Source organism: Plodia interpunctella, chromosome 16 (assembly GCF_027563975.2).
Source record: "Plodia interpunctella isolate USDA-ARS_2022_Savannah chromosome 16, ilPloInte3.2, whole genome shotgun sequence".
Classification (NCBI taxonomy): Eukaryota; Metazoa; Arthropoda; class Insecta; order Lepidoptera; family Pyralidae; genus Plodia; species Plodia interpunctella.
The window spans coordinates 3954767-3968248 of record NC_071309.1 but is presented as its reverse complement, the minus strand read 5'-3'; the positions used below and the strand labels follow the sequence as shown (position 1 = coordinate 3968248).

At 34.0% G+C, this 13482-nt stretch overlaps 1 protein-coding gene across 1 annotated transcript; it reads left to right on the top strand.

The window, feature by feature from the left end:
- The first annotated feature begins 1943 nt into the window (after positions 1-1943).
- On the top strand, positions 1944-9586 carry LOC128676756 (uncharacterized). The gene is made up of 2 exons (XM_053757069.1): positions 1944-2059; positions 7613-9586. Exon 2 carries the CDS (start codon positions 7624-7626, stop codon positions 8728-8730), a length of 1107 nt encoding a protein of 368 aa, XP_053613044.1. The 5' UTR covers positions 1944-2059; positions 7613-7623; the 3' UTR covers positions 8731-9586.
- The last annotated feature ends 3896 nt before the right edge of the window (positions 9587-13482 follow it).

Below are 13482 nucleotides of genomic sequence, written 5' to 3'. Positions count from 1 at the left end.
CAACAGTCAAAATTAAAAAAAAATAAGTCCACTAAAGCTATGCATAATCCAAGGTTCAATTGTACATACTTGGTATTTAATCAATCGTCTAGAAAGTTGCAGCGATCGATATGCGGACGGTTATCGTGTTAAGCGACCGCGAGAAGTGGTGAAATTTTTCGCATTCCCTTCTTTTGGAGACAGCATTCCTCAATCGGTGGAGTTATACCTACAGGAGAATAGTCTACAGCAAGGGCTTTATAAAAAAATGGAGATTCGTTATTTATTTCTAGTCGAGTGACATGGAGTCGCCTAAAATTTACAACATTGACGTCAATGTCGTTCAAGATTTCTTATATAATGTAATGGTCGTTTAATTAAAAAAATAGGGCAATTTCTTGGTTTATATATCATAATACTTTGAATCAAGATTTTTTATTGAGATTCTTTATTGAAACTTCGTACATCCAAATAGCCTAAGAATTACAAATATGTCGAATCGGATTTTCAAAAGGGACAGTCCATTTTATTTTAGGAAATGAATAAATCAAGAATAGTAATTTTGTTTCCTTCTCCGTACTCTGAGCTATATATATAAATGTAAGAGATTACTATGCCATTCACAGACAGAATCTCACCCCAACTAATATTATAAATGCGAAAGTACAGAGACAGAAGACTTCCCCTAATCAAGCACTCTTTTTGAGTTATACATACATATGGTTAGTACATTGCTAAAGGCGTCATTCAGCATTGGATGACAAAGTACTGAAGAAGAAGAATGATTAGTAGAATTTTATATTGTCGACTGCTTTTAAAAACAATAGAAAATCCTACTGCCATATGTTTACAGTTCCCGGGTCAGTATGAAAGGACGTGGTAAAGTCGTGGAGGCGGTAGGCGTGTCAAGATGGGCCACGCCTTCTCGTGGGCGTGCCGTTTGGATATTAAATTAAAATTAATACCCACGTGACGTCTTGTAATATTAAGGTATAACTGCTTGCTAGTATAGAACAGTGACTACACTTAAAAACATAAAACAGGTTGCAAACTGAATCTTTGAAACTTATACTCGTACACGAAAAGTATGGGTAAATATTTCGCATGATTAATTGGATATATATATATATTTTTTTTTTCTAATTGCGTCCCGGCGCTTCGCTCAAGAATTTTGAAATATAATACCCTGTGTTTTATTCCAGGTTTTGGTCCAAATTTCATAACAATCCGCTCAATGGAATTTTAGTTATTAAGTACCAAACAAACGTACATATTACACAACAAATTTTTTGCATTTATATTGAGTACATATATATATTTAAGTGAGATTAGTATAATATATTTTTTCCAGAAAAATCTCATGCATTTCTTTACACAAAACAAAAAATCGTTACTTACAATAAAATTCGTTGACTCATTCCTAAAACAAAGGACATTACTTTTACATTTTAGACATTACTTTGCCATGTCTATAAAAAATCTTGTTCTATTTTACTTGTCGTGAAGCAAAGTTTTAAATGGAATAATATTATTTTATTTGTCTCATGACACTACTATCACTACACACTATTAAACTAAAGAAAACGGAGATATTGTTTTTTATTAAAATGCTAATTTAAATTGCACACTCCTAACTTATTTACATACAATAAAAATCTTATGCATAAATTGCAAAATCTTAAAAACACATTTCTTTATTTAAAAAATATAACACTACTAAAATCTCATCTACGCCGTAGAGCCATCTACGAGTAGGCGGAGTTTCGTAGCGAATACTGTAGCACTTTGATACTGGTCTCGATCAAGTGGACTTTACACCGTCCATTTTAGCTTGAACCGAGATCCTTGGTACTGCCACACACGTTTCTACCGTCTTGCGAAAAAGCAAAGGGGGGTGGGTGGGTCAGGTTAAAATGGTGATGTGGTTTCGGGTGGAGGATTTCAGGATTCTGTTACGTAACGTTAGTCGAGCGGAGGCCGTCGCCGCGGTCGGTTGTGTGTCGTGTATTCGGAAAAATATAAATAACAACAACGTGTTTGTTGTCGTAAACAACTTTGTTTGGAGTTGCGTTGTACAAAGGTAAGTGGTATTTGTTTTGATTGATTGCATAATTTTTACTTGGTGTTTTAATAGGTATTATGTCGTTTTATATAAGTTATCTTTCAAATATTTCATATTTTTTTGAAATGGATTACTTTAATATGAGTAGTATTTATTCTTATAGGTAAAATATATATTTCAACTTTCATTTTAAGTATTTCTTATTAAACAAATTAAAGAAAAATATTTTGATTAATCTGTATATTTTGAAGCTGAAGTAAAACTATGTATTTACCAATTTATTGTATGATATACCATAAGATGTCACAATTTGATTAGACACAAAAATGTTAATATCTCATAAATATGCGGCGGACCCTGGGCTCCCCACCCTGCGCCTGAGGAAGAATAAATTGCTCCGATGACAGAGAGAGTATCACTATCATAGTATAAAACAAAGTGTCGTTCCCGCTATCTGGCTGTCCCTATGTATGCTTAGATCTTGAAAATTAAGCAACGGAATTTGATGCGGTTTTTTTAATAGATAGTGTGAATCCCAGAGAAAGATTTTCGTGTATAATTTATTGTAGTTTTACCCGAGCGAAGCCGGGCCGTTCTGCCGTTTTATATTATACTGAATAAGCACTGTCCAAAAATAAGTTTTTTTTTAAAGTTAAGATAGAAACTTTAAGAAATAAAAGTTTTTGTATTGGTTTTATTTTAAATTCAAGTTACTGGTAAAGTACGTTTAAGAAAAAACAATTATAAGTAAAATCTTTTAAAAATGGCATAAAAAAGCTTTATCCCACTAATATTATAAATGCGAAAATATGAGAGGATGTATGTGTGTAATGTTTGTTACTTTTTCACGCAAAATCTCCTGGACGGATTGTTATGAAATTTGGTACACGGGAAGAATATAATTTGGTATAACACATACGGTAATTTTATTCCAAAATTCCCACGGTAGCAAAGCCCCGGGGCGCAGCTAGTATTTTATATGTTGATTAATAATAAATAATAATAAATACATATATTAGGACAAATCACACAGATTGAGCTAGCCCCAAAGTAAGTTCGAGACTTGTGTTATGGGATACTAACTCAACGATACTATATTTTATAACAAATACATATACAGATAAACATCCAAGACCCGGGACAATCAGAAAAAGATCATTTTCCATCATGACCCGACCGGGGATCGAACCCGAGACCTCTCGGTTCAGTGGCAAGAACTTTACCACTACGCCACCGAGGTCGTCAAATTGGATATAATATACCTATACTCAAGTTTTCTTATAAGCTTAGTCTATTGTTTCTTTAAAAGTTAAGATGAAAATTTGAGGTCAATTATATATGACTAAGTTGGAAGAAATGGTGATAAGAAAAAATACGACTGGTCAACATTTTAATCACTTGGATCACAAAATAATTGCATAACAAGCAAACGTTTATGCAGTGGAATGCAACGTCATTTGTTTTTGATGCAACATCGAGCGCGTTGCACCCTACACCCTTGTTTATCTGTTGACGAGGGGTGACGGGGTGTAGCGTATTTCGGTACCTCCAGAGATTGGGGTGACCTTAAGACGATCATTTTGAAACTATAATATGAAAATATTCTTTATAATTGGAAACAATTTGGAAATATTATTTATTAATATATATTCTTTTTAGATTCAGAAAACTATAAGATATAAAATACATTGTTATAAAATCATTAATTAATTATTAATTTAAAATACACACTTTTTGGAGGCAATACTTCTTTAGACGCATTGAGAATTTATTTAGTTTTTTTGTAGAATAGTTATGCTATTCCAGTTATGAAATGAAACACATAATGATGCCTTGTCTGACAGCATAAATTGTATGGAGATTGAAAGTACGTCAACGCACGTCAGTGTCAAAACCTATATAAAACAACGGACCCACAACGTGCTGCGTCGTCGCAACGGAGCACGACTTAATAATGAGGCATAGCTCCAATAGTCATCGGCTTGACGAGACAGTAGACGGGACCTGAGTTCCCTTGATATTAATGTCAAAATAAAATTTATTCAAGGGTAATATGCTTATGACCGACGGACAGACAGACAGACGGAAAACGATGTGACATGAGACTTTCAAAAGGTTCACTCGGTTTTATTGAAAATACTTCTTAATCACATAAGTTGTATGCAAGTATATAATATATTAATATAATATATTATAAAATAAGTTGTATGTTTGTATGCAAACCACTTGCCACACATATAAAGCTTATGTTTGTCGAAAAATTGCCTTTACATGCCTTGATGAAAATTAATCTAAATATTATACTGTAATCACCATAATCGTTACCAATTTATTGTTCATTTATTCGGAAGTAGCTGTTGCCCGCGACTCCATCTGCGGCAAATTGGATTTCTTTATTCGGTACTAAGACGGGATCATTATAACGATTTACAAATAATGTCTTCCAAAACCTCGGAGTCTCAGCTAACTAATTAAGAATATCTCTTGAATATTTGATTAAAACCGAGAGTAATAAGTACTGAGGCACTAAATAATAAGAGTACAGAATAGACACTTCAAGTGTACCCAGAGTATTTTTGGAAAACCCAACCAACCCTTGATTCTGCTTTTGAGCATGTGAAATGGTATGGGTAAAAATTACAACAAATTACTATGGATGTAAATAGGATACAAATTATATAAAATAATGGAATATAAATTATATAAGTGTTGTTTTGTTGCATGTAAAAAAATTGTTTTATCACCAAATCAACCACCAAACCATATTTTTTTATTAGGAAAAAATCTCATCGGAGAACTTTTTCGGTTACTTACTTCCTTAGCCGTAAAGCGTTGAAAAAAAGTTACTATATTTTTAAATGACAATCATTTACTAATTTAAATAGAAACGGTGGTGGTGTAATGGTTAAGACGCCTGTAGATCGAAAGGTCCCAGGTTCGAATCCTGCTCGTGCCACATGAGTTTGTATACCAATCTGACTCATGTATATATATAGTAGTTTTCATCGTTTCATCGACCACCACTTGCTTCCGGCGAAGGAAAACATCGCGAGGAAATCTGCACACTGATTATTAACTTGTGTGTGAAATGGAGAAGGCAATGGTAAATCACTCCATTTTATAATGCCAAGAAAGTTGTTGTATGTTTTTCATTCCACGTAATAACCACGACCTTCAGCCATAAGGAATACGACTATGACTAATTTAACTAATCTCACAAGCTGTAGTCAAGCCTCGAAATTCCTAAACGTGGTGTCGTTTGTGCAATCGTCATTTTTGGAACTTGGTTTAATAATTCACAGATTTGGCAATTGAATCGCGGTACACCTGTTATTAAATATGTAAATTAGTTATTTATTCAAGTTCTACAAAGGGCCTTTGCCACTTTCAGAATGGAAGCGCGCGCGTAATGAGTGTCAAAATTTTGACTTTGCGTCACGTTATTTTGTCAAAGTTATGTCTCATAGTGATTAATTCCACCCTAATTGTCTTGGCGTGTTTCTTACATTAAATTTACACCAATCAAAATTTATGGAAATGATTCTGATACTAATGGATACTAATGATATATATTGATAAATGATTAAGTCATTTCAAGGACAGATTATGACACAATTTTACAATTCATGTTTTTTTTTTAATCTCCGTAGACTTTTTTTTCGTCCAGTCTATATGAAGATATTACAATATAAAATAAAATTATTTTGAAAAAATTAATTAATTTTGTAATGTTCCAATGAACATTATTTATTCGGTTCGCAAACTGATTATTACAAGTACCAACTATTGAGTTGGTACTTGTAATAATCAGTTTGCGAACCGAATAAACTAAAAATAAATTAAATAAAATATTATGTATGGTATAATAAACTAAAAATATATATTTTTATTTTTAAATATAGATTAATTTAAAAATTAAATTTATGTAACAATTATGTCCAATTTTCCATTTATCAATTATTTTCAAATAAAGAAATTATTTTTTATATTTTAGAATAAAACTTTGCCCCGACCAGCACCTTGTTAGTGCCCGTAGACACTACTCCGAAAGACTGTTAGCTTTCACCGATTTAATGGCTCTTTTCACTATTCATAAACACAACAAAAGAAATCCTGAAAATAAACATTTAATTTTAAAAAAGTATTTCTCATCAGAGTATTTTTTCCGTTTCCTTCTCAGCCATTGAGCGTCGGAGCTCAGGATCCGCTTTCCTACTTTTGAACAAAAGTGAACTGTTTCAACTGTACAAATACATTTTGTGTAAAAACAACCGCGAAGCTAATCAAAATTATTAATTGAAGAATATTAAACAAAGCTCGAAATATCTGAATCTCTAGGGGATCGTTTAATTTAAATTATTTATTATAAGCCTGTCGGGTACGCGGGCTAATTTCCAAAATAAATATTGGTCCAATCAAACCGCCTTGACTTACCTACCATTGTTTTGTTTTACTCAGAAAGTTTTATGGCCTCTATAAATTGATTCAAATACGCCATTTTAATTTTTCTATGTGTGGTCCACGTTCCTTAGTTTGAAGACCGATTCAAATTCAAATCATTTATTCAGAAATTAGACCTTCACAGGCACTTTTTCACGTCAATTTTTATGTTAAATAATTATTTCTCATAAGCTACAAACTACTGGCATTTCGGAGCGACCACTGCTGAGTAATTTAATTGAGAATTATTTAATTAATTCTCGCAAATTGTGCAATATTCCTTTGTGTATTTAGTGTCATAAAGTATCAGTAATGTGAGGCAAACTGGATCAATTTTACACAAATTTTATACTAATATTCATTACAGGATGAGAGATATATAATAAATCCGTGCGAAGCCGGACCAGTTCGCTAGTAATAGTATATCACATTAATAAAATTAGTATGGATTTCTAGACCGAGATACAACAGCAACCGGTCGAGTTCCCATTGCAAACATACCTTACGCCTACAAGACATTACGCTTCTCAGGCGCATTGTTTTCAATAAATTAAGGCGAGGACAGTCCTCTGCACACAGCCAGCGGGCTCTGTCAACACAATTATTATACTCGGACAGCCACCCCCGACTATAGACACCCTCTAAATAAATTAACTGGACACTTACTTACATTCCGAACGTATTTAGTTTGTTTTCGAAATAAATTAAGACAATTCTACAAAAAATTGTTTAATTACATTGTATACGCCAGCCGTTTTTGTAATACTAAGTATAGTACTTTTTTAGTAATCTAGTACTAAAAAGCGAGATCGATAATTAAATTAATCCGTTAACTAATTATAATTTTTGTTATATGGGTAGTACTACCAATTATTTATAATATAGATATTAACATTAAAATTTATTATTATTAAATATTTATTATTCAATGCAAAAAGAATTTTAAAAAGTTTTAAGGGTTTTTTAAGCTCGTCTTCGCTTTCCATCAGGCTAGATTTTGGTCAAACACACTCATTTAATTTAAATAATAAAAAAATAGAGAATGTTTTTTTTATCAGTCACCCTTCGAAAATAAGTGAAAGATGAACTATATCGAAAATAGCCATCTCATAGTTTAAACTCTTGTTTCAGATCTAACCATAATGGCCGCTCGACCTCCCGCCACTCCGGCACGCACAAAGAAACAAAATCACGCCAACATTCCATGTCCCATCGAAAACTGCGCGCGATTCACGTACGGCAAGCTCCCAGACCATCTCACCAAGATCCACGGGCTTACAGGCGCAGAAAGGGACACACTCAACGAACAACAGAGAAAGAGGTTCTTCAACGGAGAACTCTGCCAAGTTAGATTCCTCAAAGAATCCGCTATCCGAGATCTATGGGGAGCTGATTACGAAGATCCTAGAATCAAAGCAAAAATACACCAAAGCTATGCGCTTGTGAAAATCAGAATCATTCCTTTAGCTGCCACTCAGAGAGCCCGTCCGCTGACAGAGCAAGATGCCAACGTGTTGACAGCATACAACGCCCGGACTGCACCCCGGCCCGCACGAGTCCAAAGGCAGAAGACCAGAACAAGACCATATCCTTCACCACCTATAAGCCAAGAAGAAAGCAGGAATTCCAGTGAGTCTAGCGAGGAAGAAAATACTCGGAACCCACTGCCGCCATCCCCTCCACCTTCGTCTCCATCTTTACCACCATCACCTATCCCATACGAGATTCAACCTGCAGAGACTCGACTACGGGACATATTTGATTCCAAAATAGATGCAGGTTACAAAGCCGTTATCGATGACATGAAGAAGTCTATGACTATGGGCAGAACTTTAGGTCCTAGGAAACGAAAAGCGTATAGAACTTACAGGCGTTACGCCAAGCGCCTGATAGCTTATCTTCACCGGCAGCATTCACCTCTGGCATACGATGTTGATGTTCTTTTATGTGGGGAAAGGCAAGTGTGTGCATTTCTTGAACGCATCAGCTCGGAACATAAGACGAAGACGTTGAGAAATTACATAGTAGCTGCCATCAAGCTGTTGGACTCCCGTCTCTTTGCGATTGAAACGGATCCGTCATGTAAGGAGAAGGTTGCCTCTATGACACGCGTATACGAGGTACTACACGGACGGCTGAATGACTGTGATAGATTGTTAGCCCAAAAAAATAACTCAATCCAGAAGAATCCCACCTTCAGTAGTGACATTATGGAGAGTTTTTCTGATGCTTACGATGATTTGGTGTAAAATAATAACAATGAATCTTTGAGTGATACAAACTGTAATGTATGTAAATTATTGCAAGCAATCAAGAATATAGCAAAATAATGTGATAGCTATATTCGTGATTCTAGTCGCATATATTAGACAAACCGAATTTGGCTCAATGTTTTGTCATCTAAGATTTTAATTTAGTCCTTTTTTGTAAATATTGTACCGAATGTATAGCATATAACCTAGCTTTAATACAACTTATAGATATATTGTGAAATGATTTTTAAGTGTCCTATATAACTCAATTTCAATGTAAGCGATTTCCCGGTATAGAGTTCAAAATATAATTACAAATTTTAAATGTTTTTTTCCTTAGTAGACTTTGGACACTTGTAATGGTAAATCATGTACATAAATATTATATACGTGTTTAAAGCAATAACTTCCAAATGTATTATAGCAAATAATGTCGTTTGGGAACGCTCGATATTCGGACCGAGTCCGAACGGACCACAGGTGTATAATAGCTACAATATCCTCTCTCATAAGAAGGCAGTCCCAATCTTCCATTGCCATTAACTTCTCACTTGATCTTGAGAACTGGTGACTGGAACCGCGGTCCCAGTATCGTGCAGTACCAATCGTTTTAACGACCCGTATTTCTTTGTATAATATTTAACTATCAGAAAGTCATACTTTCAATCTCGTGCAATAACTACCAAAATAAATGTTAGTAGATTTAGAGAAATAAGTATTCGCCAATGTCGCATAAAGTAAGGCGTGTATATAGACTTTGTTATTTATTTATTTATTAATAGAAGTCTGAGCTTACCCACCGTTTTTATTAAATAGAGATAACAATTCATCATATTAATAACATTACAATTCATTGACTTGTTTCATTTAACAGAATTAATCCCGGTTCAATTTTTGTATGGTGTCTATAAAAAGTAAAACTACTTTTCAGGAGAGCCAACAAACTTTTTTTAAATAAAAAGACATAACTTTTTGGATTTAATTTTTTAAAGTTCACACATTCGTCTTAATGGATTTGTTATACATGTCACACATGTTTTTTAACTTATTTTTGAAAACACTGAACCTGAAACTATTTTTTGAAGAGCACTGTCCCGGATAGACAGGGGCGCGGGTCAATTCACGCTCGATTCCGGAATTTTTTCATCTCATTATTATTTAAAAAAAAATACACACATTCGTCCTCACAAACTTTCACATTTAAAATATTAGTAGGATTAAGTTTACATAATTGAAAAAAAATCGTCTTATAATATGTTGATACGATAATGTGCATTCTTTGTGGTTCCGCCCTAGAATAGGACCACTCCATATCCTCCCGTGGAGATATTTACGAGGCGACTCAGGGACACACAGCCACACACACAGGCAGCAGAGCCGATATGCAACAATAGCATTCCCAAGGAGGGTTGACGTCAGGTAGGCGGCCGGTTCTAAAATCACAGCCGAATCTTCAAAATTTTAGTCTCCGAGCTTCGCGGCTTCACAACCCATTATACATATAATACCTCTACTATAAACTATAATGTATGCACTATCGACAAATTCAGACAGATGCCGCGAAAGTGGACATTGCGTAGTTTGTATAAAAGCTTTTCAATGAAAATCCAGCAATGTAATCCGAATTCACCAAAGTTTGGCGAACTGTTTGCCGATAATATAAACCAGCGTATATCTTTTGTCAGAGGCGATTGATATGCCATCTTGTGGCATAACTTCGGAACTACTGATAGGTATTAACTATTCAGAAAGTTTGGTAGTGTGGTACCATTTTATTTGCGCCATCTAGGGTTGAGTAGATACTACTACTCAACGCTAGATGGCGCCACATAAAATCAAAGATCTGAATGCTCAGCCTGTGAACTGCATGTGGTTTATGTTATCCTAGTACTTGGCGATCGTAACTGCCTGCTCCAGATTCTCCACCAGCAGACGCGTACGTTCCTAACGTGCCTGCCATTCTAGTCGGCCATTCATGACTTCGGTCACAATCACAATTCAGAAAAAACTTGAGTCATTTTTATGGTCTGTGACCCAGACCATAAAAGCACAGACTAGGCTATCAGGCCAGGGATTTTTGCTTTACTAAATTTAGATTTTATTAAGAGTGATTTATATAAAAATATAATAGGAGGTAAGTAGGAGTAATTACTACAGCTACATGCTCTCCACCTGTGTCAGCTCCAATATTTGTCAGACTTTTTAGTTTGCCTGAAACTACATTATTTGAAGCGATTTTCAGTATTGGTTAGAAAATTTTTCTTTTTAATTTAATTTTGGAGTGGAGTGGCCACAGTCTGTATCGTTATTTTATAAATGTTTAATTTGGCCGACGTTTACCTCCATCTACATCCATATGAGCGATGAGGTTGCTCTGAATGATTTTCAATTTTTTTTTCTTTTTGACCTCAGCAATTTTCAGCGTTTATAGATTTCTGCATGATTACTTCACGTCAAAATTAGTAACTGATGAAAGATCGACAGACAAACAGCTCTCTCTCTCTCTGAACCGTAGGGCCAAGAAGTTATTTCAAGAGTGTTGACTCAGACACTATTCCTGCACCCACGCAGCCGCTACCTTGAACTGCTCACGATGTGCCTATTTCGGTTTAGTGAATAAACGAACTTTCTGGTACACAAAGAAATTTTAATTTTAGAAAAAGAACATTTAGAAAAGGTGGGTCGTAGGTAGGTGGGTCATACGTAATTGTACGTCAGAGTGTTAATGGAGATATTTACTCCTTGATGCCCCTTAACAGGTGTAATAATTTGTTTTGTGAAGCATTAACTTGGTTGGTATATCTTGATAACGTAATACTTAAAAATAATTTTGATTTTTGTAAGTAAAGTTTAAGGTTAAACGCAGATATTTTTTAGATTAATACAACTTTATCTGTTTGCTAGCAGGCAGCTGTGTCTCGATCCCATAGAAAAAAAATATTTCTTTAAATACTACCTAGTACTTTAACTAACAAAACTCAAAAAAAAATTGATATTTTATATTTTAAATTTTCATTTGCTCTTTCTACAAAAATAAAATTATGAATTTACATATAAAAGAAAGTCCTTGCTGGGGTTTTACGTTCGCAAATTGTTGATGCGTTTTTATTTGCAAACAGGTAAATGTAGACAATAGTGGAAATACTCTATTCGAGTCATATTCATAGACCAATTAATACCCAAGTTATTTTTACATTTATACATATGAGTGCTAAATGTTGGTGGTTGAAACGATTTCAAGTACGGTTAAAGGCTTATCTATATCTAATACAAGTGCCTTAATAAAATAAGTTGTCAGTCTTTCACTCTGCCGACTACTGCACTGCTCGTTAATTATTGTTGTAATCCGCAGTTGAAAAGTGCAGTGGCAAACAATGCAGTGAACGACATGACGTCACCCGTATTCGGTGCAAAGTGCATATATGCAGCTCACCTCTTTGAATTCATGCCGTCTTAGTGTTTGTTCCTTTTGTGAGCGACACCAAAGGGGCCCTATCCCCTTTGAGCACCCTTCCTCGGGTCATTGCTCATATTCCGGTCAATCACCACACCAATTTTATAAACAAAAAATTATACATGATGCAAATTAAGAATATTTTAACAAACATGCTGTTTAAATCAAAGTTTTTTTTAGGTAATGAAAACACAAAATTAATTACTATTATGAACAATTACAATAATAGTGCACTGCCGCTTTTTTAGGGTATAAATTGCTATTAACGTGTATAATGCAAACCGCTATTATTTAGCTTGAAAATTGTAGGATCAGCAATAGATTTAGTACCGAAGATACTAGATAAATTATGATGTCAGAAAATAGGTTAAAATTGTGTTGATACATTTTTAGTAATACAAATGTATTTTATTATTAAATAAATTTAAAAAAAATAATGGCTGGTGATTTAGAAGGCTCGTTTTTAAATTTGTTAGTTTTATATTTCCATGAGTTTACGGTCTACAATTCAAAAAATTATAAAATTAGTTTTTCAAAAATACTCAGTCATTCCATTGATTAACCAGGAACTTAGTGGACAAGGACTGCAGAAAAGTGCAGTAGTTAGAAATATAGATCCTGATGCAGTTTCCTGACAGAATGTGATCAAGGATATGACAAATAAGTAATAAATTGCTACTAAAATTTTTTAAGGCATATTTTTTCTAGCAAACAACAAACTGGACTTGTTTCATTTAAGAAATTCGTTTAGGTTCAAATAATAATTGGAAAGTTGACGTCAGGCAAGTGGCCGGTTGTCAAATCACAGCCAAATTTTATGGTTTATGGTTTAATTTATCTGTAAATATTATCAATAATTTATTGCCTAATTAAAAAACCAATGATTTTGTAAATTTATATGCTGGCGCCTAAAATCGACGATGGCCTACGTTGTTATTGACGGATGGTATGGATTCATAAAAGGCATTAAATTGTTCCGCATATGCGCATAATAAGTAGTAGTCTGGAGTTCAGGACTGATATAATTATTTATGCTGAGATTTTACGGAATAATATACTAGCTTTTATATATTTAAATATTGAAGTGACAAACTGAGTGACTGTCAAACTTGTAATATTTGCAATATTTGTTAAATACCCTGTTTATATTCATTAAGATATGGCAGCAATAAGTTTGTAATTTAAGTAGCCTCGTTCCAGTTTATTGGAGAATTTAGATCGATCTAAAAATACTTTTCTTGCATCTTATGACACCATTTCGGTTCGTTTGTAATTTATGTAACATATTTAAAAGA